The 25,628-nt window shown below is 35.4% G+C and overlaps 1 protein-coding gene across 5 annotated transcripts in view; it reads left to right on the top strand.

The window, feature by feature from the left end:
• The window catches only part of Nars2 (asparaginyl-tRNA synthetase 2, mitochondrial), a 128,762-nt gene that overhangs the window by 74,454 nt on the left and 28,680 nt on the right, over positions 1 to 25,628 (top strand). For all 5 annotated transcript variants that reach the window (XM_058578571.1, XM_058578570.1, XM_046442076.2 and 2 more), the window contains 3 exons: positions 13,249 to 13,381; positions 25,265 to 25,363; positions 25,479 to 25,516. In XM_058578571.1, the coding sequence (XP_058434554.1) occupies positions 13,249 to 13,381; positions 25,265 to 25,363; positions 25,479 to 25,516 (270 nt within the window). The remainder of the gene's footprint in view (positions 1 to 13,248; positions 13,382 to 25,264; positions 25,364 to 25,478; positions 25,517 to 25,628) is intronic.

The following is a 25,628-nucleotide window of genomic DNA, read 5'->3' as shown; positions in this document are numbered from 1 at the left end:
AGTTAAGTCTTTTTAAAGTAGATCTGTAATGTGATTTACTTTCCTTTTCCCCTGTACTAGGGGTTAAACCCAAGACCTCACACAGGCTAGGTAAGCAATCTTCAATTGAGCTAGATCCCCAGCCTTTTTAAATTTTTTTTATTTTGAGACAGTCACACTTAATTGCTGAAATTGGTTTCAAACTTGAAGTCCTCCTGCCTCAGCCTCCTGAGTGGCTGGGAGTATAGTCATGTGCCACAAAACTCGGCACGGTTTGCTCTTTTTTGTTGTTGTTGTTATAGACTGTCTCTGTGCCAAGGGTCAGTGAACTTAGTCTTCCCAGGCCTGGACCTTCCTATGGACAGGCATGAACACTTTCTAAATTTCCCCACAAATGTAGTTGTTTTTGAAAGCCCAGGTTTTTTAATATCTAACTCCCAAAATGCTAAAAGAGAAAAAAATGAAAGGAAGAGAAAGGGAAATGGTCCTTTAAATCCCCTGAAAGTCATATCAGAAGAGAGACTTGCAGCATTTCAAGAAGGTGCAACAAAGTAGCTGCCTGACTCTTTGTATCTCTGTGATCCAAACCAGCAGTCTGGGATCCAAGCCCAGATTCCCAGTATTTGGAGGACAAAATCCTTTTTGCCTACTATGGCTCCCACAAACCTCTGTTGCAGAAACACTTGCACAACTCCCTGCCTCAGGGTTGGGAGTGGGGAATGGATAGCTGCTACTGTGCTAAAAGCTAAAAATGATGGGGATTAACAAGTTTACTATCCTAGCCTTTCACCTTCAATAGATACCAGAATTCCTAAACAGTAACTGCAGACTGATTCTGCCATTGCTATTATCTAAGTAGGTAAACAGATCCTGGTGCTTTTTATTCCACAATCTTTCCAGAATCCTTTCTCTTCCTCATCCGTTGATAATATTTGATTGCTTCTAGTTTGGTAAATTATAATTAAAATTGAATATTCAGGTACAATTCTTTGTGAGCACATATTTTTTTATATTCCCCCAGATAAACACCTAAACATAAACATTGCTGAGTTGTATGGTAAATTTATGCTTAACTTCATAAGCAGCTGCCCGTTTTCTAAAGTAATTATATTCTTTCATGCCCATCAGCAATGGAAGATTTTAGAGTGAAAGGCAGCACTGATAACAGTTATTCTGGGGCATTTGTCATAAAGTGAAATGTCCTGGGCAAACCAGAACCTATGGCCCCCCAAAGATGATGAGTAGAAATAAATTAAATTTCTGCCTTCACTAGTGTTGTTTTAGTGAGACACTTAATAGAAATGCCTTGTAGGGTCTAGTAGACATACTATAAGAAATATTGCAAAAATTAGATTTTTTAATGTAAAATAAAAGGAAACTTCATCTTTGCTCCTTTAGAAGAAATTGCTAATGAAGGAACTTATTCATGGTTCTTTTGCTTCTCTCTCACCAGTAAAAGCTGATAACATATAAGTTTAGTCACCTATATTGGTTGCTATTAACATTATCTTTTATTTCTTTTGAGGTCACCCCACACACTATATCTTCCATGATATATTATACCCCCCCAAAAATAAAACGAATGTTTTGTCACATGAAACAGGTACATGGTACAGATAAAGATATGTGTGTCACATAAATCTTTACAATTTGGAGAATGTGCAGAACTCTAGCAAACCTTATTTCAGGTATAAGAGAGAGATTTAATATGTGAATTATGACAGAACCCTGTTTTTTGTTTGTTTGTTTCAGAAACATTTATTAGTGACTTTTACTTAGTTTCTTCAACTGGGTAATTATTCTTGGATTTTCTCCTGATTCTACCATGGGATAGTATGAAATAAAGTTCAATGAAAAAAATTGAATTCTAGGCAGAAGTACTTTAGGGACTACTGTACAAAGAGTTTTCTCAGAAATTTTCTTTCATACTTCTCTTAGCCAAAATATGTATTTGATTTGATAACATTGATATTTTATATATAGCTGTGGAGGGTTAAGTGTAACTTGGGATACATCCAGAATAATAGCTCAACCCAGAGTCTCTTGACCCTTTGTATAGGTCATACCATGATCCATATCATTAAGAGTATTTTTAAAAGTATTCATACAGCATTTACTATTTCTTTGTATCATTTGAAGCCATATTTATAAGTAAAACCAAATCAGAAGACAGAGGCACTAGCCATTTTATTATACATCCATCCTGAATGTTTCTTCTCAGGGGAACCAGGATCATTGGAGAATGGTAGGTTCATTATCATCTTTAGAGATAATAAATAAGATGGTTGTTAGTTTGCCTGTGGATGAGTTAAGAGCTCGGAAAAGCCTGATTCTGAGAATTTTTATGCATATTGATGGAAAGTTAATGAAAGCTACAAAATGTCATTTACTGAATATTCCTTAGGTATGCATCAGTACCTTTCTGAAAGACAGCCATTTTATCAGAAGAGAGAAGCTATACTTATAAACACACACACAAAAGTAAGACATGGGTTCTGTAAAGCACAGATGGCGGGGTGCAAGGGCAAAGAGGTCTGGCATAGTAGTGGCTATGAGGAAAATCAGATGTATATGACTAGGTCCTGGAGCAAATTCAGACGCTCTTCCCATCAACTCTGTACTCCATTAATCTCTTTCCTTCTGACCCAGTATCTGAACACTCATTTTCTTTTAGTTGATTATCTTCTGCATTGTTGAGATTTCAACACTCTACTTCAGTGCTGGGCAGTAGAACTTAAACACATGATGAAACTGCTCTATATGGAAGCCACTGACTGACTGTTGAGCACTTGAAGAATGGACAGTGTGACTGTCATATTTCAAGGAACTTTAATTAAATGATTCAATTCTAACTAAATTTGGAAAGCCATATATGGCTAGGAGCTGCCATATCAAACAATGCAGATCTGGTTGGCCTTGGTCAGGTATTTAAGGTATCTATGTCACATGCATTTTGGAGGTTTCTGTTGCCCTTATCATAGTAACCATGTTTGTTAGACCTAAGTTCCTAATATGTGTTAATATTTGTTGAATTAAATCAAATGGACAGACACTAATAAAAGAAAGTTAGGAAGCTTGAAAAACTTGAATAGTAGCCTGGTAAATACTTTGGACACTGATACCAATGCCTGCCCTTTACTTTTATTGTAATTTTGTCATTTTACTTTTTTTTCATTCCGTTTGCTTGTTCTTTCTGACTTGTTTTGGTGTCTACATATTATGTGAACACAAAATTAAAACTTTTAAAATACAGAGGTAAGATATTAATGTTCAACATCAGGGCCCCTCAAAATGTTTCATTTTCTTGGTGCCTTGTATGTATTTTCCTAATCCAATCCTTTTCCTTCCCCTGAGAACTTGTCCCTATCCTCATGTTGCATTGAATCATTACTTTAGTTTTTTTCTGTAGTTTTGTCACGGGTGTTTACATCTATGACCAGTACATTTAGTTTGAAAGTTTTTTGATTTTACATAAATAGAATCACTGTTTTCTTTGGTAACTTATTTTATTCATTTAACATTATAGTCCTCACAACATGCTCGTCGTTTCATTATGTTCTAAATTATATCCATGTTGTATAACCTGTTATTTTCACTAATGTAGAATAAATATTTCTTTGTGTGAATATGCCACATATTATTTAGCTATTTTAATACTGGTGGATGTCTTGATAGTATATACCCAGTACAGCTCTGAAATCCCTGTGCGTGTCACTTGGCACACAGAACAAGAGTTAGTGCAGGCTTCAAAGGATCATCTCTCTGCTATGCTTCATAACCAGTGTCCTAGTTGTCTTCTTTTCACCCCCTTCCTTTACCCTCCTTCTTCCCTTTTCTGCCTCCTCCTTTCTCTTCCTCTCTTCCTCCTTTCTTTCTTCTTCTTTTTCTTCCTCCTCCAATTCAAGGAAAATGAATAGGGGCTTTTCATGTTTTATTTCTGTGGTCTAAGTACGTCGTTAAAAGCAGTTTGCCTATTTCTAGACTGCCTTAGTGCCTTTATGCTTTTGTGTTCCTAAACCAAGCTGTTGGATTTGGAGTCTGTCAAGAATGTTAGAAAATTTTCATTCTGTGCAGATGGTACCACTGGTATGAAATAACACCTTTGTATTGATTATTTGTGTCTTTTAATTATAATTGGCAGTTAGAATATCTAGATCATTGTTTCTCAACTCTGGGCATTAGAATGTCCCAGGAGTTTGCCTTTTTTTTTTTTTTTTTCTTTTTCCTTTGTTTTGGGGAGAGAGGGTATTAGGGATTGAACTCAGGAGTGCTTTACCACTGAGCAACTCCCCAGCCCTAATAACTATTATCCATTTGTTGAACTATTTATATAGTTGATATTAGGTTAAGCTTTTGACATTTTATTTTATTTCATCTTTATAATAACCCTTGATAGATGTGTACTTAAACCCATGTTTGCATGGAGAAATTCAGAGACATTAAAGACTTGCTTAAGTTGAGGAACCAAGAATTCAACTTAGATCTTTAATACCCACTCTTCATCACTACCCTAACCTTAAAAACTTAAGAGTCCTGGGGCTGAGGTTGTGGCTCAGCAGTAGAGCGCTCACCTAGAACATGCGACGTGCTCGGTTCAATCCTCAGCACCACATAAAAATAAATAAATAAAATAAAGATATTGTGTCCAACTACAACTAAAAAAAAAAAAAATTTTTTTTTTAAGTTTAAAGTCCTGTGTGTGAGACTTGAGCCCCACAACTGTTGATGGTTCATGGCCATAGTCAGTTAACTATCTACTTCTCCAGTCTCATGCCTCATAAAAGATAAATCCTTAAAATCTTTTAAACTTATAATACACATCAATGTTTATAGCAGCTCAATTCACAATAGCTAACCTAGGTGCCCTTCAGCAGATGAATGGATTTAAAAAAGTGATACATAACACACACACATATGGAATATTACTCAGCCTTAAAGAAGAATGAAATTATGGCATTTGCAGGTGAAAAGATGGACCCAGAGACTATCATGATAAATGAAATAAGCCAATCCCACAAAACCAAAGGCCTAATGTTTTCTCTGATATGCAAATGCTAATTCACAGTCTGTGTTGGGTTCAGGGGCTAAGGAAGAATAGAGTTACTTTAGATTAGGTAGAGGGCAGTGAAGGGAGGGGAGGAGCCATAGGGCTAGAAAGGATAGTACAATGAATCAGACATTATTACCCTATGTACATATATAACTAGGTGACTGGAGAGATTCTACATTGTATAATCAGAAGAATGATAAATTATACTTCATTATATATAATGTATCAAAGTGCATTCAACTGTCTAACTAATTAAAACAAATTTTAAAAATGTATACAAAAAAATGGTACACATACCTAAATTAAAGTATTTACATATTGTTCTCGTTTACATGTAGTCCTCAGGGAAAGGGCCACTAAATGTAAGAAATATAAGGGATAGTCTTGACATGAATAGAGTTGAATAGACCTTTTTGGAAAGGTGATTTTAATGCTTTCCTGAGACATGAGGATAAATATTCAGTTAAGACGGACAGTCAGCAAATCACAGCCTTTGAGAATGTGATTTTTAGGCTGGGGAGATAGCTCAGTTGGTAGAGTGCTTGCCTCGCATGCACAAGGCCCTGAGTTCAATCCCCAGCACCACAAAAATAAAAATAAAACAGAATGTGATTTTCTGAGGCTTCCTGTTCAGTCAGTCCTCTGATGAGTCCACATTGCAGCAATGATGCAGTGGCACTTCCATCTGGCAGGAGCCAAAGAATCATGTGCTGCTATGTTTACATAGAGTAGACTTAAGGTGATTTTTTTTTCTTGTGGTATATTATATTTTCTCAAAAAAATAAAATCTCTCCTAACTAGAGAAGCTCACCCGATTTAGTACTTTTCAAAGATTTTTGTTGCATACAGACCAGAAGTTAAAATATGGGCAGCCATTGAGAGATCTGATTCTGTTATCTTCTAATGCCTCCTGTGAACAACTATTATAGAGAGCAGCACAACTCCTTGTTTGGTTTGTTTGGAAATGGATATTCTGTTAACCATTGTAATTCTTCTACCCTCACCCTCTCCTAATGCTGCTTGGGGATCAGCATATTTTAGAGAAAAAAATGAATTGTTTACTTATTTGACAAATAATACTTGTCCAGTTGTTCATGGAGGACACTATAAAGAACAAACAAATAGATGTAGTCACTCATGAAATTTACAATCTAAAAGAGAAGATGAACAATCACATCCATACTATATATATAAAGTTTCCATTTTAAAAGGTGCTGTGAACAATGGAGCATAGTATTATTAAAGAATATATTGGGAGGATTGACCGAAGAAGGTTGGAAGAAGATTGAAGCCAAATGGACCTGGGAGAACATGAGTTCAGTTTCTGATGAATGGAAGGATCAACTAAACAGATAAACAGATACACATATCTGGAGCTTAGAAAAGAGGTCTGAGCAGAAACTAAATTTGGGACTGTATGAAATCATTGGTTAAAGCAGATCATTTAGGGAGATAGTGTCTAATGAGAAAAGAGAGTTTTTGAAGTTTTGAAGAATGCTAGTGTTTAATGAACAGCTAGAATGAGATATGTGTAAAGAAGGTAAAGAGGTCAAAAAATAGAAGGAGTGCTGGGGCCTGGGCTCAGTGGTAGCATGCTCGCCTAGCATGTGTGAGGGCCTGGGTTCCATCCTCAGCACCACATATAAATAAATAAAATAAAGGTATTGTGTCCACCTACAACTAAAAAAAAGAAGAAGAAGAAGAAGGAAAACTAACGAAGTACAATATTTCAAGAGGCTGGAGTATTTCAAGGAGTATTAAATGAAATCCACTCACTCCTTACCATGGCATGTAGGAAGGCCCTGCATGTTCTGGTCCCTTCCTGCCTCTCTGACTCCTCCCTTGCCACTCATCCTGCTACTGGCCTGCTATTGTCTCTTTGCTGGCATGTTTTTTTCAGTTCATCTCAGAAGTAGCCAGCCTTCCAGCCCCTGAAGCAGGACTGTTGTCAGACCCTATCAAACTTTGAATTTCATTGTGCAATTAAGATTATGTTTTAATAAAATATTAAAAACAGGGGCTGAGGTTGTGGCTCAGTGGTAGAGCGCTCACCTCACATATGCAAGGCCCTGGGTTCGATCCTCAGCATCACTTAAAAATAAATAAAGTATTGTGTCCTCCAACAACTAAAAAAGAAATATTTTTAAAAATATTAAAAACATGTTAAGCCAGGCATGGTGGAGCATGCCTGCAATCCCAGCAATTTGGGAGGCTGAGGCAGGAGGATCGTGAGTTCAAACCCAGCCTCAGCAACTTAGTGAGGCCCTAAGCAACTCAGGAGACCCTGTTTCTAAATAAAAATACAAAAAAGGTCTGGGGATGTGGCTTGGTAGTTAAGCACCTCTGTGTTCAATCCTTGGTATTAAAAAAAAAAAGGTTAAATAAAATGAATTTTGCAGAATTGTTTAGCAATAATAGTAAAAAAGATTTTTCCTATTTTCTTTTATTTAAGTACAGGGCATTTAACACGGGGACACTTTACCACTGAGCTACATCCTTAGCCCTTTTTATTTTTTACTTTGAGACAAGGTCTAAGTTGCCTCAGTAAATTGCTAAGGCTGGCATTGAACTTGCAATCCTCTTGTCTCAGTCTCCTGAATCAGAACTTTTTCAACTTTAGAATGCATCCTTCCTAAGGCTTCTTAATATGAATGGTTGAAATGTTGAAGGCCACATCTCTTGTATGCCTTTTATAAAGTATATCAAATAAAATCAAATAAAGAAATAGGAGAAAACTGGAAAGGAAGTACCTGGAATCCACTCTAAGGCGTGTAATAATAACACATGACAAGTATGTTATGGTATTGATACTGATAATCCAGTGGACACAAGACAATAGTAAAATAGATGATCATTTTCTAGATGATGGGAAAATCACTCCACAAAGACTGTTAACTAAAGCCATGAGTTCTCTTCAATTCATTGAACGTCTTACTGACATGACAGTAGAGAAGTAATACAGAGGTTGGGGTACGGAAAAAGTTTTTGATCAGTCTTATGCCAAGTAAGTTCTTTCCCAGATAAAGAATAGCAGTTCCTCTATTCTTTCAGAATATGAAGCTTAGCTCTTAAATATCAGGTCCAGAAAGAATAAATGGCCAAACAACCAGTGACCATTTTAAAATAATTGACTGGCCAACTCAAGGGCTTCATAAAACTCCACACATGTAAGAAGGTGACTTTTATATAGAACACTTTGTCATTTTATTTTTTATTTTCCAAAAATCCATTTTTGTAGCTTTCTTGATTGATGCGTATTGAATGTAGTTTTGTTATCTTCAACATTGACGCCAAGCTCATGGTCTTTCCTTTTATAGCTTTCCTTTCTCTGTAATTTGGCAGAAGAATGGTTTTCTGGTGCTGTTTTCTTTTTCTGCTGGTCTCTTCTCACAGCAGTACTGGCCTTCCACCTGGCTTCGTATCTTGTTTTAGAAATAGGCTTTTTCTCAGATTTTATTTTAAATGTTGCTATAAGCCTTGCTACAAATGGTTCTCATGTCTGTAGAAGACTGAACAAAAGAAATCTGCATATATTAAAACAGAAGTGGGGTTGGGGTTGTGGCTCAGTGGTAGCGCTTGCCTAACACACATGAGGCACTGGGGATTCAATTCTCAGCACCACTTAAAAATAAATAAAATAAAGGCCTTGTGTCCATCTACACTAAAAATATTTAAAAAAAAAAAAAAAACATAGGAGGGGCTGGAGATGTGGCTCAAGTGGTAGCATGCTCGCCTAGCATGCATGAGGCACTGGGTTCAATTCTCAGCATTACATAAAAACAAAATAAAGATATTGTGTTCACCTAAAACTAAAAAATAAATATATTTTTTAAACGAGTGGTTTTTCTATGGACCTAGAAACAAAATTATTGCAAAAGATACTAGAGTCAATGCCAAGCCTCCCCATCCCCCATGCCTATAAAAATCTAAAGACTACAAAGACTAAAGACTTGCTAAAAGTTACAAAATAGTGATGAGAATTTATCATTCTCATTATTTTTATGAAGACAACACATCCTAGAGAGCTATGATTTTAACACATAAAGCAAACTATTCATAAGGCAGGGAAATATACCAGACTACTTATCTTAGTTATCTTTGAGAAGGGAGAGTGTACTATGAATTTTTCCTTCTAATTTTCTAAGGTTTGTTGTTGTTTATTTGTTAGTTTGTTTACTGCAGTTTTTTTTAAATTTTTATTTTTTTATAACTTTATTTTATTTGTTTTTTATGTGGTGCTGAGGATTGAACCCAGGGCCATTCACATGCAAGGCAAGTGCTCTACCACTGAGCCGCAACCCTAGCCCCTAATTTTCTGAGCTTTTAAATGTTTAGTTATGAGCATCATTTTTGTCAGTATCTAATCAAGGCTGTAAGCATGGGAGTAGATCTGCATTTGAGTCTGCCTCCACCCTTTAACTTAACTGTGGCTCTGTGACTTTTGAGAAAGCTTCTTAACCTCTGTGAATCAAAAGTTTCTTACTTTGGAAAACAGAAATAGTAATAATACTTTAAGGAATCAACTATGAAGGGGTTAGCTGTAAGGTTTTGACATTTAATGTCTGGCTTACAAGGATGGTGGCTCTCTACTGGTGATCACAACTTTTTTGGGGGGTGGGGGGGTTCCAGAGATTGAACTCATAGGCACTCAATCCCTTGAGCCACATCCCCAGCCCTATTTTGTATTTTATTTAGAGACAGGGTCTCACTGAGTTGCTTAGCACCTTGCCATTGCTGAGGCTGGCTTTGAACTCTTGATCCTCCTGCCTCAGCCTCCCCAGCTGCTGGGATTACAGGCATGAGCCACCGCACCCTGCAGTAATTACTACTTTATAATAGTACACTTGATGCTGATGTAGGGTGATAATTATTGAATGGGTTAAACATTGTTCTGCTTAAAGACTGGATGCTAAAGTAGGCAATTTTCCAACATACCTTCCAGACTATTTTTTCTTTCTGTTAATTCAAAAGAAGCACTGTGGTCATCAGTTCTTACTCGATTACAATGTTACTTACTTCAACAATAAAAAGAGGCCAGGTGGCGCATACCTGTAATCCCAGCGGCTGAAGCTGAGGCAGGGGGATCACAGGCTCAAAGCCAGCTTCAGTATTTAGTGAGGCCCTAAACAATTTAGTGAGACCCTGTCTCTAAATAAAATGTGAAAAGAAATGGAAATATGGCTCAGTGGTTAAATGCCCTTGGTTTCAATCCCTGGTACCAAAATAAATAAATAAAATAAAAAGAAATGAACTGAAAAAAAAAAGTGTTACTGAGCTCTTGAGTACCTCAGTCAGTGCCTGCTATTTACTATAATTAAAGTAAAAATTCATAATACTCTTCTACATTTTATACTGGAGAACTTGCCAAACATATCTAGGGAACCATTGTTAAATTTTAAAATCCCTATTGCTACTCATTCTGGAGCTACATATATAGAATTGCCATGTTGAAGCAAATGCCCTTATGCTTTGAATTTGGAGTTCTTGTATGAAACCACTATGTCTTTGTGCCTAGTACCTTAATACAAATATCACTCTTGAATAGCATTCTCATTAGCCTTCCTTGTATTTCAGAGCCTCCAAAGTAAATTTCAGCTATACCACATATGTATTTATGCCCTAAAAAAATTCAACACTTTAATGTTAACATTTATATATACAGTTTCTTACAACGTAGTACCAATAATAAATGCCATGTTTTAAATTTTGATATACCTATTGCTAGCCTACTTATAGATGTCATAGTCACAGATTGGAAACCAAAGGCCATGTAACTTTTGATTTTACTGTTTGGGACAGACTGAATTGATTGACCCATTTTTAGGTATCCATTTTAGGTTCCCATCTTAGGTACTGAGTGACAGCCCTAGTAAGGTGTATTTGAGTATTTTTCTATATTTGTAACATTGTTGTTTATGAGGATGTTGTGCTTTTCCACTTGACAACTGAGGAAGCCCGTCATCATCATTAGTTACTCATTCATTCAGCATGAGCACCTGTTTTATCTAGACACTGGAGATGCAAACATGAATAAAACATGATGCTTATTCTGGAAAATTTCATAGTTAATGGAGGAAGGGAGATATTTTAAAATATAATTACATTTCATACATATCTATATGATAAATATATGAACAAAGTATTATATACAGGAGGAAATAATGAATTTGGGATACATGGTCAGGTTTCCAAGAAGTAATGACATAAAAGCCCAGTCCTGAAGGTTGGATGGGAATTTGCCATTTAGAATGAGAGGACCCTGGCATGGTGTGCACACCTGTAATCCCAGCAGTTCAGGAGGCTAGGTAAGGCAGGAGGATCAAAAGTTAAAGCCAGCCTCAGCAATTTAGCAAGGCCCTAAGCAACCATCTCAAAATAAAAAAATAAAAAGGACTAGAGATGTGGCTCAGTGCCCTTGGATTCAACATCGGGTACCTAAAAAATAAAATATATAGAGAGAATCAGGGGACAGGGAGTACTGGATGGAAAATGGCCTTTGCAGACCCCAAAGGTGCAGGAGCATGCTAGGTGAGGGAGGAAAGGCTACATGAGGGGAATCCTGAGTTGAAATCAAGAGTTTGAATTTTATCCTTTTGGCAGTGGGTAATCATTGAAGATTTTAAAATTAGGGCTGATATAATCAGATTTGAGCCTGAAAACTCACAGTATTTTGGGCCAAGAGAAAGACAGGTGGCAAACATCAGTCAAAAGCTGTTTATTTTTTAAGCAAAATACAAGGGTTTACCGCCAACAGCAGCTGTGGAGATAAGAGTGACTAGCTTTGAGAGAATTTTCAAAGTGTAAACAATTGAGTTTTGTAATCAATATGTGGGACATGTGGGCAGTGGGGGTTGTAAGATCTGGCCTGGATGACTAAATAGATTAACTGAAATTAACAGCACTGGAAGAAAGGTAAAAAGAAAAGCAGAATTATTATTTCGTTTTTGGAAATGGGACAAACGTTTTTATTTTGTACAAGATAAGTTGTCTTTTCAGGAACATTCTAATAAGCAAGTCTGTGTCTGAATCTTGGGGAAAAAGTTAACCATAGTAATATTTCTGAGTTCCTACTGTTTTTTTTTTTTCCCTTAAAAGCTAAAGTTCTCTGAGCTTAACCGATTATGATCTCATGAAGGTGGCTATAGAACCAAATGTAAAATAAAGATATTGTGTCCACCTAAAACTAAAATTACTAAGCCCCTTACCAACTGAAATGAAATTTTGAAAGAAAAAAAAATCTCTTAGTTATTTCCCAGAATATCTTAAAATGAAACAAAACTGGTATGTTTATTTTTTATATAAAACATCTGTTTTCTGCACTGCTTACTGATCTTAGTTTTACTTGCCTAATAATGAACATATAAAGAGTATTCCAGATAATAGCTGAGGATCCCAAATTTCTTGCTTTGTTTCTGCAAAAACAAAATTTATAATTAAGTCCTAAGAAATATTTCTTACTTCGTATATGCTTGATCTGATCTCCATTTTTTTGCCCTGTCAAATATGAAGAACACTAAAATGTTCAAGAATGGAGATGTGTGTCTACTTCTTTGGGGGAATTTAAAATAAGGTTTGTTTGGGTTTTTGTTTTGTTTTCATTTGGATGGTTGAGCTGTAGTCTTTTTTTAAATCCAGGGGATAGACATTTCTTCAAAATCTGCCTCACCCCCAAATTTCAAGGGTCAGATTTCAGCATCTATTGGAATATGTGGGTGGTTATGAAGGGCTCAGATAGACTTGGGAAAAGGTAAATTGCTGCACATATCTGACATTTCTTTTTTCATGTATTTAAAAAATAAATTTGCACACCTTATTCACAAGAAATTCTAATTTTTTGTGTTTCTATCTAGAATTCTCTGTGTGGTTTCTTGGGTGGTGGTATTTTTCCTTTACTTTGATCTTGATTGCTGTGAAATGTAGTTGCCTGCTGTTTAAGGCAGCTGCAGTAGGATGCACCCAGAAGTGGTTGTGTATCTATATTTAGAAAACCGTAGGGTTTGTAAAGCAGTTGCAAATTCCTTTGGGATAAAATGGTTTCTATAAATGTAACATTTTTAATGAAACTATTATTATCACCCATTAGAGAAGTAGAGAGCTAATATGTGTGGGCTTATGAACATGACAGAGGTACAATTTTTTTTAAGAGCTCACAGAGTTCTTTAAATATTTAAAATTAATCATGTGAATCCTATTTTCATGATCTTCATCTTGAATTGCAGAGCTTTTACTCAAGTGTTTACCTTTGGTCCAACATTCCGAGCTGAGAATTCTCAGAGCCGGAGACACCTGGCAGAATTTTATATGGTAGAAGCAGAGATTTCTTTTGTTGAGAGTCTTCAAGATCTCATGCAGGTAGGTACACAGTTTTAAAATTTCAGATGTCTGTGACATTATATGGTTCTATGTATTTTTTATCCTGGATTTCTGTGAATTACAGATAATTATAAGATAAAGAAGATGGAGAGCTATTATTAATTTAATAAACATTTACTGACTGCCTTTACTGTAATAGCTGAACATATGAGAGTCAGGTTTAAGTTCCTATCTCTGCTCTTCCACTTGCTATGCTATGAAGTTACCTAACCTTCATAATCTTTAGCTTTCTCTACTGTAAAAGGAGAATAATTGTAGTTATTTTAAAAGGTGAAAGAATGTATATAATATAAAGCACCTAGCATGATATCTAGGAAATAAATATGCTTAGTAAATAGTAGCTCTTATTTGGTAGGAAAATAAATTTAAGACATCTGTAATATTTCAATAAACATCTATAAAGTTATTTTAGAAAAGATCTATAGGAACTGTCAGGGTTCATTTGAAGGGGCAAGGCACAAGGTTGGAGAGAGTCAGGAATCAGTTCATGAAAGACCTTGTATTTTAAAGCCATGCTAAGGAGTTTGAACTTTGTCCAAAAGTAAAGGAGAAAATGTTCTAGTTGGAAAAGGCATGATCAGAGTTATATTTTATATAAATCTCTCTAAGCCAGATGCAGTGGCACACACATGTAATCCTAGCAGCTCAGGAGGCTGAGGCAGTAGGGTCACAAGTTTAAGGCCAGCCTCAGAAACTTAGTGAGACCCTGTCTCAAAAATCAAAAATAAAAAGGGCACTGAGTGTGATAATGCAAGCCTGTAATCCCAGCAACTCAGGAGGCTGAGGCAGAAGGATTGTAAGTTTGAGGCCAGCCTTAGCACTTCAGTGAAGCCCTAAGCAACTTAGTGAGACTCTGTCTCAAAATAAAAAATAAAATGGGCTGGGGATGTAACTCAGTGGTATAGTACCCCTGAGTTTAATTCCTAGTACCAAAACAAACAAACAAATTGATTTTTAATCTAGTTTTTTAAGCATTGGTGATTAATTCAGAAATATTGTGAAGCAGAAAGCACAGAGTCATTTTATTTGGAGCATTTTCCTGCACTACATTTGCCGGTATTGTTTCAGATATATTCCAACGTAAGTCTAGGACTCATAAATAAGAATGGTCAACCCCAGAAAGATGGACAGTTCAGCAGCTTTAGATGGGATGGACATGAGAGAGGAGGTAGATTCAGTGCCATTGTTCCCTGAGGGTTGTATAACAGCTACCTAAAACAGTCCTAATTTATACCCACTGTATATTAATTTACCAGTTTTCTGTTTTATGGATCTTGCTGTTATGCTTGTCTTATATATTTTTTTTAATATTTATTTTTTAGTTTTAGGTGGACACAATATCTTTATTTTACATTTATGTGGTGCTGAGAATTGAACTCAGTGACTCATGCATGCTAGCCGAGTGCTCTGCAACTGAGCCCCAGCCCCTTGTCTTATATTCTTTTAAATTTATTTCTAAATTTACATACATAAAAATTCATATTTTGAGGAACACTGTACACTTCTCTAGTTAGAGAAGTTCAATCAAGATACAAAACAAAAAATTTTTTCAATACTGGGGATTGAACTCAGGGGCACTGTACCACTTAATTACATCCTCAGAAACACACACACATACCCCTTTTTTTCTTTATTTTTGAGACAGGGTCTCACTAAGTTGCTGAGGCTGGCCTTAAACTTGTGATCTTCCTGCCTTAGCCTCCCCAGTAGCTGAGAGTACAGATATGTGCCAAACAATTTGGTCATTACAAAATGACTCCCTCTTGCTGTCATTTTATATTCCAACCCTCCTCCTTCTGGCAACCACTGATCTGTTGTTCCTCTAAATAATCTTGCCCTTCCAAAATGTCATATAAAAGGAATAATTACAGATTTTTTTACTTTGTCTTCTGTCACGTAACATAATTATATGAGATTCATCCATGTTTATCAGTTGTTTGCTTCTTTTTCCTGCTAGGTATTCATAGTACAGATGCATCTCAGCTCATTTATCCTTTCACCAGTTGGAGAACATTTGATTCAGTTCTAGTTTTTTAAAATAATGAACACAGTTGCTGTAAACATTCATATGCAAGTTTTGTATAAATATAAAGTTTTCATAAGTTCCAGGGGTGAGATTGCTAGAAAAGTGTTTGGTGTTTAATTTTCATAGGAAACCAATCTGTTTTCCAAAATGACTGAACCATTTTGCATTCTCACTTGCAGTACACAAAAGTTTTGCATTTTTACTTCCTCACCAGCATTTAATTTTTTCAGGTGTGTGTGTGTGTGCGCGCGCACACGTGTGTTAAGACATTCTTATAGCAATGTGTAAGTATCTCATTGTGGTTTTACTTTGCATTTTCCTCATGCTCGTTGATGTTGAGCATCTTTTCATATGCTTATTAGCCGTCAGTTTATAGTCTTTGGTGAAGTGTTTGTTCAAAATGTTTTATTGGATTTTTGTTTTCTTATTGGATTTTGAAAATTCTTTATTCCAAATAAAAGTCCTTTTCAGATATATCTGATTTGCAGATATTTTCGCCCAACTGGTGGCTTGTCTTTGCATTTTTTTAACAGTGTCATATATAGAGAAAAAGGCTTTAATTTTTATGAATACTAATTTACCAGTTCTCTTGCTGTTAACGGCATTAAGAATGGTTTGAAGCCAGGTGCAGGGATGTGTGCCTATAATCCCAGCCACTCAGGAGGCTGAAGTGGAGAATTGTGAATTGGAAGCCAACCTGGAAGAAAAGAAAAAAAACTCAAGGTCACACAAGATTCTCATGATTTCTTCTGAAAGTGGTATCATCCACATTGTTGTATGCATCAGTAATTCATTTCTTTTCATTGCTGAGTAGTATAATATGTATGTTTTTACCACAGTTTGCTTAATTTATATATTTATATATTATATATTTATATATATATAATTTTCAGTTTGGGGATATTATAATAAAACACCTGTGTACAGTTCATGTACATTTATGTATAGTTTTTGTGTGTGCATAAATACAAGTCTTTATGTCTTTGCAATAAATTTGCAAGAGTGCAATTGTTAGGTCATATGTTTAATTTCATAAGAAATTATGTTATTTTCAGCAATTTATTGTACCAGCAATGTATGAATGTTCTAGTTTTTCTACATCCTTACCAGCATTGATGTGCTCACTGTTCTTTTCTAGGTATCTATTAGTACCACATTGTGTTTTTGATTTGCATTTTCCTACTGGCTGATGATACTGAACATCTTTTCATATACTTATTTGCCATCTATAAATCCTCTTCAGTGAAACGACTATTCATGTCTTTTATGGACTGTTTTGTTTTCACTGTTGAGTTTTGAGGGTTCTTTATATATTGTAGGTACTAGTTCTTTGTTGGATGTGTGGCTTCCAGATATGTTCTCCTAGTAAGTAACTTGCCTTTTCATTCTTTTAATTTTGGTGAGCTCTTTATCTTTGTTTTTTAACAGGTGGGTCATTGTATGTCTAGGTATGATTTTCTTTGAGTTTATCCTATTTATAATTTAGTGAACTCCTTGAATATGTCTTTAGCCATTTGGGAAGAATTTTCAGCCATTACTTCCTCACATGTTTTCTGTGTCTGTTTTCATCTTCTGATACACCAATAACACACATGTGAGGCCTTTGGATATTGTCCCGCAATTCTTCAGTTCTCTGTTCGTTATTTAATCCATCATTTTTCTTTCCATACTTCAGACTGGGGCATTCAACTAATCTGTCTTCAAATGCACTAATTCTTTCCTTTGTTGTCTTCTTTCTGCTACTTTGCACCTTCAGTGAAATTTTTATTTCAGATGCATATTTTCTCATTTCTTTTTTATCTCCTGAGAAGTCCTATCTCTGTTCATCTAAAGAATGTTTGTTTACCTTTATTTTGTGGAAGGTGGTTATTATACCTGCGTTAAGATCTTCATCAAATATTTTCCAAAATCTGGGTCTTCTGTGTGCTTACATCAGTGGATTGTCTTTTCCTCTTAGAATTCATCGAACTTCTCTGGTTCTTTTTCTGTCTGGTAATTTTAGACTCTATCCTAGATATTTTGAATGTCATATTCTGGGGCTCTGGTCCTGCTAAAATCCTGTGGAAGTGATATCATTTTGTAGTGTTGTTTTATCAGTCATTAAACCTAGGATCAGTAACCAATAAGATCTGTAAGTTCTGTCTCACTCTCTGTTGGCATTGGTTTCTATGTCAGTTTTCAAAGTCTTTGCTATGCTATTTGAGTCTGTCTATTGCATGTGCCACTCAGCAGTTACTCTGGAAATTGCACAGTGCTTTATACTGTAGTTCCTTGTTGGAAGGCCACCCTGTGCTTCTTTGGGTCGGTTGCACATGTACCATGCTTCAGGGTGAACCCTGGCTTTATGGAAGTTCATACACAAAATTAGGGGTCACCTTTTCCTGCTGTTCAGAATTTCCTTCATACTTTCTGGCTTCTTGAGACCCCTAGCTCTGGTTCCTCTAGCCAGAAAGACAGATTTCTTTCACATTTTTATCCTTCACCATGTTATTTCCAGGTGACTGTGGTCATCCATAATTAATTAGTTAGAAGTAGCAAGAGTAAAGGTGCTTAAATTAATGGAGATTCCCACATACACATTCTCTAAACAGCAGGGTCCTCCTCTCTCAGGTCCTATGATTAGAGAAGTGGGTCTTTGGTATTCCACAACTGGGGCTGCCTTCAAGATAGAACCAGAAGAGAAAACAAAGAAGAGTAGAATAACAACGTAAGATTTCCCTGTAAACAGTAAAACACGGGGACCTTTTCCCAGTTCTGTGGGAAGTAGCAACCTTCTCTCAAAAGTTTTGCTTCCCATGCCTGCAGACAGTTCAGTATTTCACTCCCAAATGAAAGCCAGAAGAAGGAAGAGTGGAATTGGGAAAAATCACCTTCACTACAGATTATTATTTAAGTCAGCCCATCACAAGGCTATCTATCACTGTTTACTTTTTTGAATCCTGAGGCAGTTGCTCTTTGTATTCTAACTGGATTTTTAAGTTATAATGGGTTAGAAAGATAGGGTGTAGTCAGCTTACTATAGTATAGCTAGAGAAACAGCCAGATTGAGAAACAAAATGGCTTAATTATGAATAATTCCCCTTTTTTATATTCCATGCAAACAGAAACCAAAAACAAGTCACAGTAGCTATTTTTATTTCAGACAAAATAATCTTAAAGACAAAAGCTGAGGGGCTGGGAATGTGGCTCGTTGGTGGTAGAGCCCTTACCTAACAAGCATGAGGCCTTGGATTCAGTCCCTAGTACCACAAAGAGACAGAGTCACTACATAATGGTCAAGGAATCAATTCAACAAGAACATATAACAATGGTAAACATATGTTTACCTAATACCAGAACATCCAATTTTATAAAACAAATATTAGATCTAAAAGGAGAGATAGTGTCCAGCACAATAATAGTAGGAGAGTACATCCCTCTTTTATCAATGGATAGCCAGTCAAAAAAATCAACAAAAACCAGAGTTAAGCTATACTATAAATCAAATGATCTTAACAAAGAATTGTAAAACATTTTGTTCAATGTCTGCAGAATCGACATTCTTTTCTTCAGTACATGAAACATTGTCTACAATCAGCAAGTCTCAACATCATCAAAAAATTAAAATCATATCTTCTCTGATCCAAATGGAATAAAACTAGAAATTAACAAAAGAAATGTCAGAAACTATACAAAATTCATAGAGCCTTATCAACATGCTACTGAACAGTGAGTCATTGAAGAAATAAAAATCTTCAGATTCTTGAGAAACAAATGAAATGTAAACATGATATGCCAAAACATAAGAACAGTACTGAGAGGGAAGTTCATAGCAATAGATGCCTACATGAAAAAATAGAAAGATTTCAAGTAAACAGTGATACGTATTAAGGATCTAGAAGAAAGTGAGCGCAAACCAATCTCAAAATTAATAGAAGGAAAGAAATGCAAAGATTGGAGCAGAAATAAATGAAATAGAGACTTTACAGATACAAAAATCAACAAATAAAGAGTTGGGTTTTTTTGAAAAGTAAACAAAATCAACAGATCTTTAGACATACTAAGAATAAAAGAACCAAGTAAATAAAATTGGAGATGAAAAGAAGACATTACAGCTGATACCACAGAAATACAAACTGTCATTAGATACTGTTTGGAACAACAAATTAGAAAACAAATTGGCTAAGTTTCTGAACACATTCACCCTACCAAAATTGAACCATGAAGACATAGAAAACTGAGACTAATTACTAGTAATGAGATTGAGTTGATAATAAAAAGTCTACCAACAAAGAAAAGTCCAGAATCAGGTGACTTCATTGCTGAATTATATCAAACTTTTAAGGAAGAACTAATACTAGTTCTTTACAAATTAAAAAAAAATTGAAATGAATTTTTCTAAACTCTTGCTATGGGGCCAGCAACACCCTAACCCTGAAACCAGTCACTCATTCACACACACACACACACACACACACACACACACACACCTGACAACTGTAAACCATTATCCCTAATAAACTTGAATGCAAAAATTCTAAATAAAAATACCTAATTCATGGGCTGGGGCTGTAGCTTAGAGGTAGAGCTCTTGTCTAGCATGTGTGAGGCACTGGGTTCGATCCTCGGCACCACATAAATAAATAAAATAAAGGTACTGTGTCCATCTCAACTAAAAATATTTTTTTAAAATACCTAATTCTGAATAAAAAGTTAGCAAATTGAATCCCAAACCATATAAAAAGAATACTTACCATAATCAAGTGGAATCTATTCCAGGATGCAAAGATGGTTCAACATATGCAAATCAGTAAATATAATACATCACATCGACAGAATGAAAGATAAAAATCATATGTTCATCTCAGTAGATACAGAAAAAGCATTTGATAAAATTCAACATTACTTCAATGCAAAGACTTTGGACAAATTAGGTACAAAATAAATATTATAAAAGCTGTATATGACAAACCCATACCACTGAGCAGGCAAAGGCTGGAAGCATTTTTCCTAAGGTCTGGAACAAGACAAGGTGACTACTCTTATCACTCTTATTTGACGTAATATTGGAAGTTTTAGCCAAAGCAATTAGTCAAGAGAGAGAAATAAAGGGCATACAAATAGAAAGGGAAAAAAATCAAGGTATCCCTGTTCACAAATGCTATGATTCTATATAGAAAAACCTAAAGACTCTACTAAAAAACTACAAGAACTGATAAAATAATCAGTGAAGTTGCAGCATAGAAAATTAATGTTAACATAAGCATTTTATATGCCAGTGATGAGATTGCTAAGAATAAGATTATGAAAGGAATCCTGTTCACAATAGCTATAAAAAATAAAATACCTAGGAATAAATTTAACCAAGAAGGAAAAGGACTTATACCAAAAAAAAAAAAAAATTTGCAAAACTCCTATGGAAAAAAATGACACAAAAAATGTTTATGTTATTTCCATGTTCACAGAGGAACAATTAATATTATTAAAAGGTCTATAATTCCCAAAGTATTTACATATTCAATACAATCTTCATCAGAATACCAATGACATTCTTCACAGAATTAGAAAAAATAATTCTAAAATTCATGGAAGCCCCAAAGACTCCAAACAGGCAAAGCAGTTTTGAGCAAAAAGAACAAATCTGGAGGTATCACACTTCTTGATTTTAGACTACACCTCAAAACAATAGTAATAAAAACATGATGTTGACATAAAAACAGACATACAGACCAAAACAGAATTGAGCATAGAGAAATAACCCCATGCATCTACAGCCAGTTGATTTTCAGTAGAGGTGCTAAGAACACTCATTGGAGAAAAGACAGTATCTTCAGTAAATCATGCTGAGAAAATTGGGTATACACATGCGGAAGAATAAAACTAGATCACTAACAAAAATCAACCCAAGCCTGGTATGGTGTCATATGCTTGAAATCCCAGCAGCTCTAGAGGCTAAGACAGGAGGATCACGAGTTCAGAGCCAGCCTCAGCAATGCAAGGTGCTAAGCAACTCAGTGAGACCCTGTCTCTAAATTTAAAAATACAAAATAGGGCTAGGGATGTGGCTCAGTTCAATCCCCGGTATCAAAAGAAAAAATCAACTCAAATTAATTAAACACTTAAATGTGTGGGCTGGGGTGTTGCTCAGTGTGGAACACTTGCCTAACATATGAGGCCCTGGGTTCAATCTCCAAACTTAAATATAAAAACTGAAACTAGCAAATTGAATCCTACTGGAAGAAAACTGGGAAAAACCTTCAGAACATCAGGATGGGTAAGGATTTTGTGGACTAAACTCCAAAATATAGGAAATAAAAACAAAAATAGGATTTTATCAAACTGAAAAGTCTCTACACAGCAAAGGAACCAAGCAACATAATGAAGAGACAGACTACAGAATGGAAGGAAATATTTGCAAACTATATACATATGACAAGAGGTTAATATCCAAAATATATAAGGAACTCAAAAGCTCAGTAAGAAAAAAGCAAAAAACTCAATTTAAAAATAGGCAATAGACCTGGATAGAGATTTCTCAAAAGAAGACATATGATGTCCAACAGAAAAATCATCAGGGAAATGCAAATGAAAACCAGATATTGCCTTATCCCAGTAAGAATAGTTAGGGATAAGGAGGGATGGGGAAAGGTTGACCAGTGGATACTAAGTTACAGTGAAATAGGAATAGAAGTTTGGTATGGAATTGCATATTAATGGTAACTAAAGACAATATAAATTATGTAGTATATGTCTTAGAAAACTGGATATTGAATATCTTCACCATGAACAAATGATAGATGATTGAGAAAATAGGTATGTTTAACCTGATACAAACATTACACGATATATACACATATTGGACAATCACCTAGCACTCCATTGTCATATTCAATTTTTATGGTTTTTTTTATAATAAAATATTTCTACTTTTCATTCTCAGAAGTACCCCAGTTTGGATAATTTGTTACATAATTACACAAAAAGTTCTTTGATTTTGTGAATTTTAATGCTAATCTCCTTGAATCTAATAATAACTAGGCATTTAAATCAGAAGAATATTCAAGTTTTGGTGTCACTGATTTGCTACTTGAATCATTGTACTCTACTGTTGGTATTTAAAGCATACACTGTTTGATGATTTAAATAGAATACAAACTTTTCCCCTAAAGAGAGAAGGAAAAAGTATACTGCCCCCAAAAGTAATGTCCCACTTCTCTTTTTCTTTTATAAATTATATTCTGTGGAAATTATCATCTTAGTGAAGAGTAGTCTCATAAATATTAAATCAGAATGTTGTAACTCAGAGTCATTTCCCCTCATGAGTTACAGAGCAACTAATAATAACTGTTTAGTGCCATTGAGCAATACATTTTTAAAACATCTTAAAGTTATGTTAACTCTTCAGTTGAGTTTCTGTTTTCATCAACTACATTTACAGAGTGTAGTCTAAAAGTCAAGGTTAGGGAAGTCAGTTATACTCATTTTCAAATGGGTGTTTACTTACTGCTCACAAATACACAAATTTAACTTAACAACCTCAGTGATCAGAGTCTTCATTTTTATAAACAGGTGTATTGTGTTTTAGTCAGCTTTTTCACTGCTGTGACTAAAAGAACTGACAAGAGCAAATTTAAAGGAAGAAAAGTTTATTTGGGGGCTCGCAGTTTCAGAGGTCCCATCCATATACAGCAGGCTCCTTTCCTTGGGGATTGGGGTGAGACTGAACATCATGGCAGAAGAGTGTGGCAGAGGGGAGCAGCTCACATGGTGATCTGAAAGCAGAGAGAAACTCCACTCACCACTTGCCAACTAGATACCCCAGAGGCACACCAATAATCTACCTCCTCCAGCCACATCCTACCTGCCTTCAGTTACCACTCAGTTAATCTCATCAGGGGATTAATCCACTGATTGGGTAAAGTCTCTTGTAATCTGTTCATTTCTCTTCTAAACCGTCTTGTACTTTCTTATACATGAGCTTTTGGGGGACACCTAACATCCAAACCATAACAGTCCCTTGACAGTACAGGTGTACTGTCCAATCCAGCTTCTTTTTTCCCTTCCAGTATGTGCTGGCTTTGTTTAGTAACTGAGGAATATAACCCATCATAAATTTCTTTATCGCACTTCTGGACTGGTAGGTGACATAGGCTTAAGGTAAAGAACCTTTAGCATATGACTGGTCTTCTTTCATCAAGTTATTTCTTACTGCTATTCTCCTCTCTGTTGATTTCATCTGATTTTCTTTATTTTCCTCCACTGGTTTAAATTCTATACATTGTATTTCTGTTATTGTAATAAATAGCTTGTTTTTTATGAGTTAAACATCTGGAGGGCCTCATGGGATCTCACTGATTTCAAACCAAAACTTTTAGTTTTTAGCTTTGGATTTTTATTTTTTGGTATAGGGCATTGAACCATAATGCTAAGCATGTGCTCTACCACTTTGATTAAAAAGATTTTAGACATATCTCCATTCCACAATTATCAAGAATATAAGCAACATTGTTGGCAAGGATGTGGGGGAAAATGTGCACTCATACATTGCTGGTGGGACTGAAAATTGGTATAACCACTATGGAAAGCAGTATGTAAAGTCCTCAGAAAACTTGGAATGGAACCATCATTTGACCCAGTTATCCCACTCCTTGGTTTATAACCAAAGGACTTAAAATCAGTGTTTTACAGTGACGCAGCCGCATCAATGGTTATAGCAGCTCAATTCACAATAGCTAAACTATGGAACCAACCTAGATGCCCTTCAACAGATGAATGGATGAAGAAAATTTGGTACATATACACAATGGAATATTACTCAGCCTTAAAGAAGAATGAGATTATGGCATTTGCAGATAAATGGATGGAGCTGGAGAAAGTCACTAAGCAAAATAAGCCAAACCCAAAAAACCAAAGGCCAAATGTTTTCTCTGATAAGCAGATGATAATCCATAATGTGGGGGTGAAGGAACTTTGAATTGTGCGGAGGGGAATGAGGGAAGGGAGGTGGTGTGGGGGTGGGAAAGATGGTGAAATGAGATAGACATTATTACCCTATATACATGTAATGATTACATTATTGGGATGACTCTGCACCATGTTCAGCCAGAGGAAGAAGTTGTGCTTCATTTGTGTAAAAGATGTCAAAATGCATTCTACTGTCATGTAGAACTAATTAGAATAAATTTTAAAATAAAAAGAAATATCTTCCATTCCAGTTACTATTTTCTTCTCAAAACAAGTTTCTCCCATGAGGCTTCTATGGATACCCTGGTAAATTTAATCCTAAATTATATGATGATTCATATTATTTTTACTTTATGCTTTATACCAAACAAAAATTAAACATTGATGTTTAGATATATCTCATTGCCTCTCGGATTTTAAAGTTTACTTCATTTACCAATGACTGACAGAACCCCTTTTCAAAATGTTCTTATACTTCACAACAGTTAATACTTCTGTGCTTCTGTGAGCCAGGTACTAAGCCAAGCCTGCTACATGGATTATCTCATTTTAATTCTCACAACAGTCCTGTAAAGTAGGCACTACTGTTGTCCTGATTCTACAAGTGAGCTTATAGATATTCAGTTGAGACATAAGTCAGTTAAAACTGTTCATTTCATATCTCACTTCAATACCAGTATTAAAACTGTTAGCACAAAATTCAAACTTCCTTTCCTTTTTTCTTCCTCTCTGAGAAGAAATTGAGCTGCCTGGAAAACTGAACTATTTTGCTACAGTATTTTCAGGGATTAAGAAGATTAATGGATTTATAGTCAGTGAAACCTGGAGAGCGGTCTTCAGAGGTATTTTGTATAAGTTGTTCACTTCAGGCAAGTCTGTGTCGTTTTCATTAGATTATGGAAGGACTCTTCAAGACCACAACAATGACTGTTCTTTCAAATTGTCCCGAAGATGTTGAACTCTGTCACAAATTCATAGCTCCTGGACACAAGGTAATTAGTTTTGTAGATAAAGCCTGATAAAGCTGCTCTCTAAGTATCTTAAATTACACATAATGAATATAATTACATTTTGAAATTTTTTTCATTTTTGTCTTTTCTTACCAAGGACAGATTAGAACATATGCTAAAAAACAACTTTTTAATGTAAGTAGACATTATTCTTTTTCTGAACTCTATTTATACTTTATCATTGAATTTATCACATTGAGTTATAATTTTTTTGTTTATGTATCTGTTTCCCACACTCCCCAAATTT

The sequence above is a fragment of the Marmota monax genome, unplaced genomic scaffold (genome assembly GCF_021218885.2).
Source record: "Marmota monax isolate L192 unplaced genomic scaffold, Marmota_monax_Labrador192_F-V1.1 WCK01_AAM20220418_F8-fsc00068, whole genome shotgun sequence".
Lineage (NCBI taxonomy): Eukaryota > Metazoa > Chordata > Mammalia > Rodentia > Sciuridae > Marmota > Marmota monax.
Note: the sequence above shows the minus strand (reverse complement) of the source record. Positions and strands in the feature narration are given on the sequence as shown.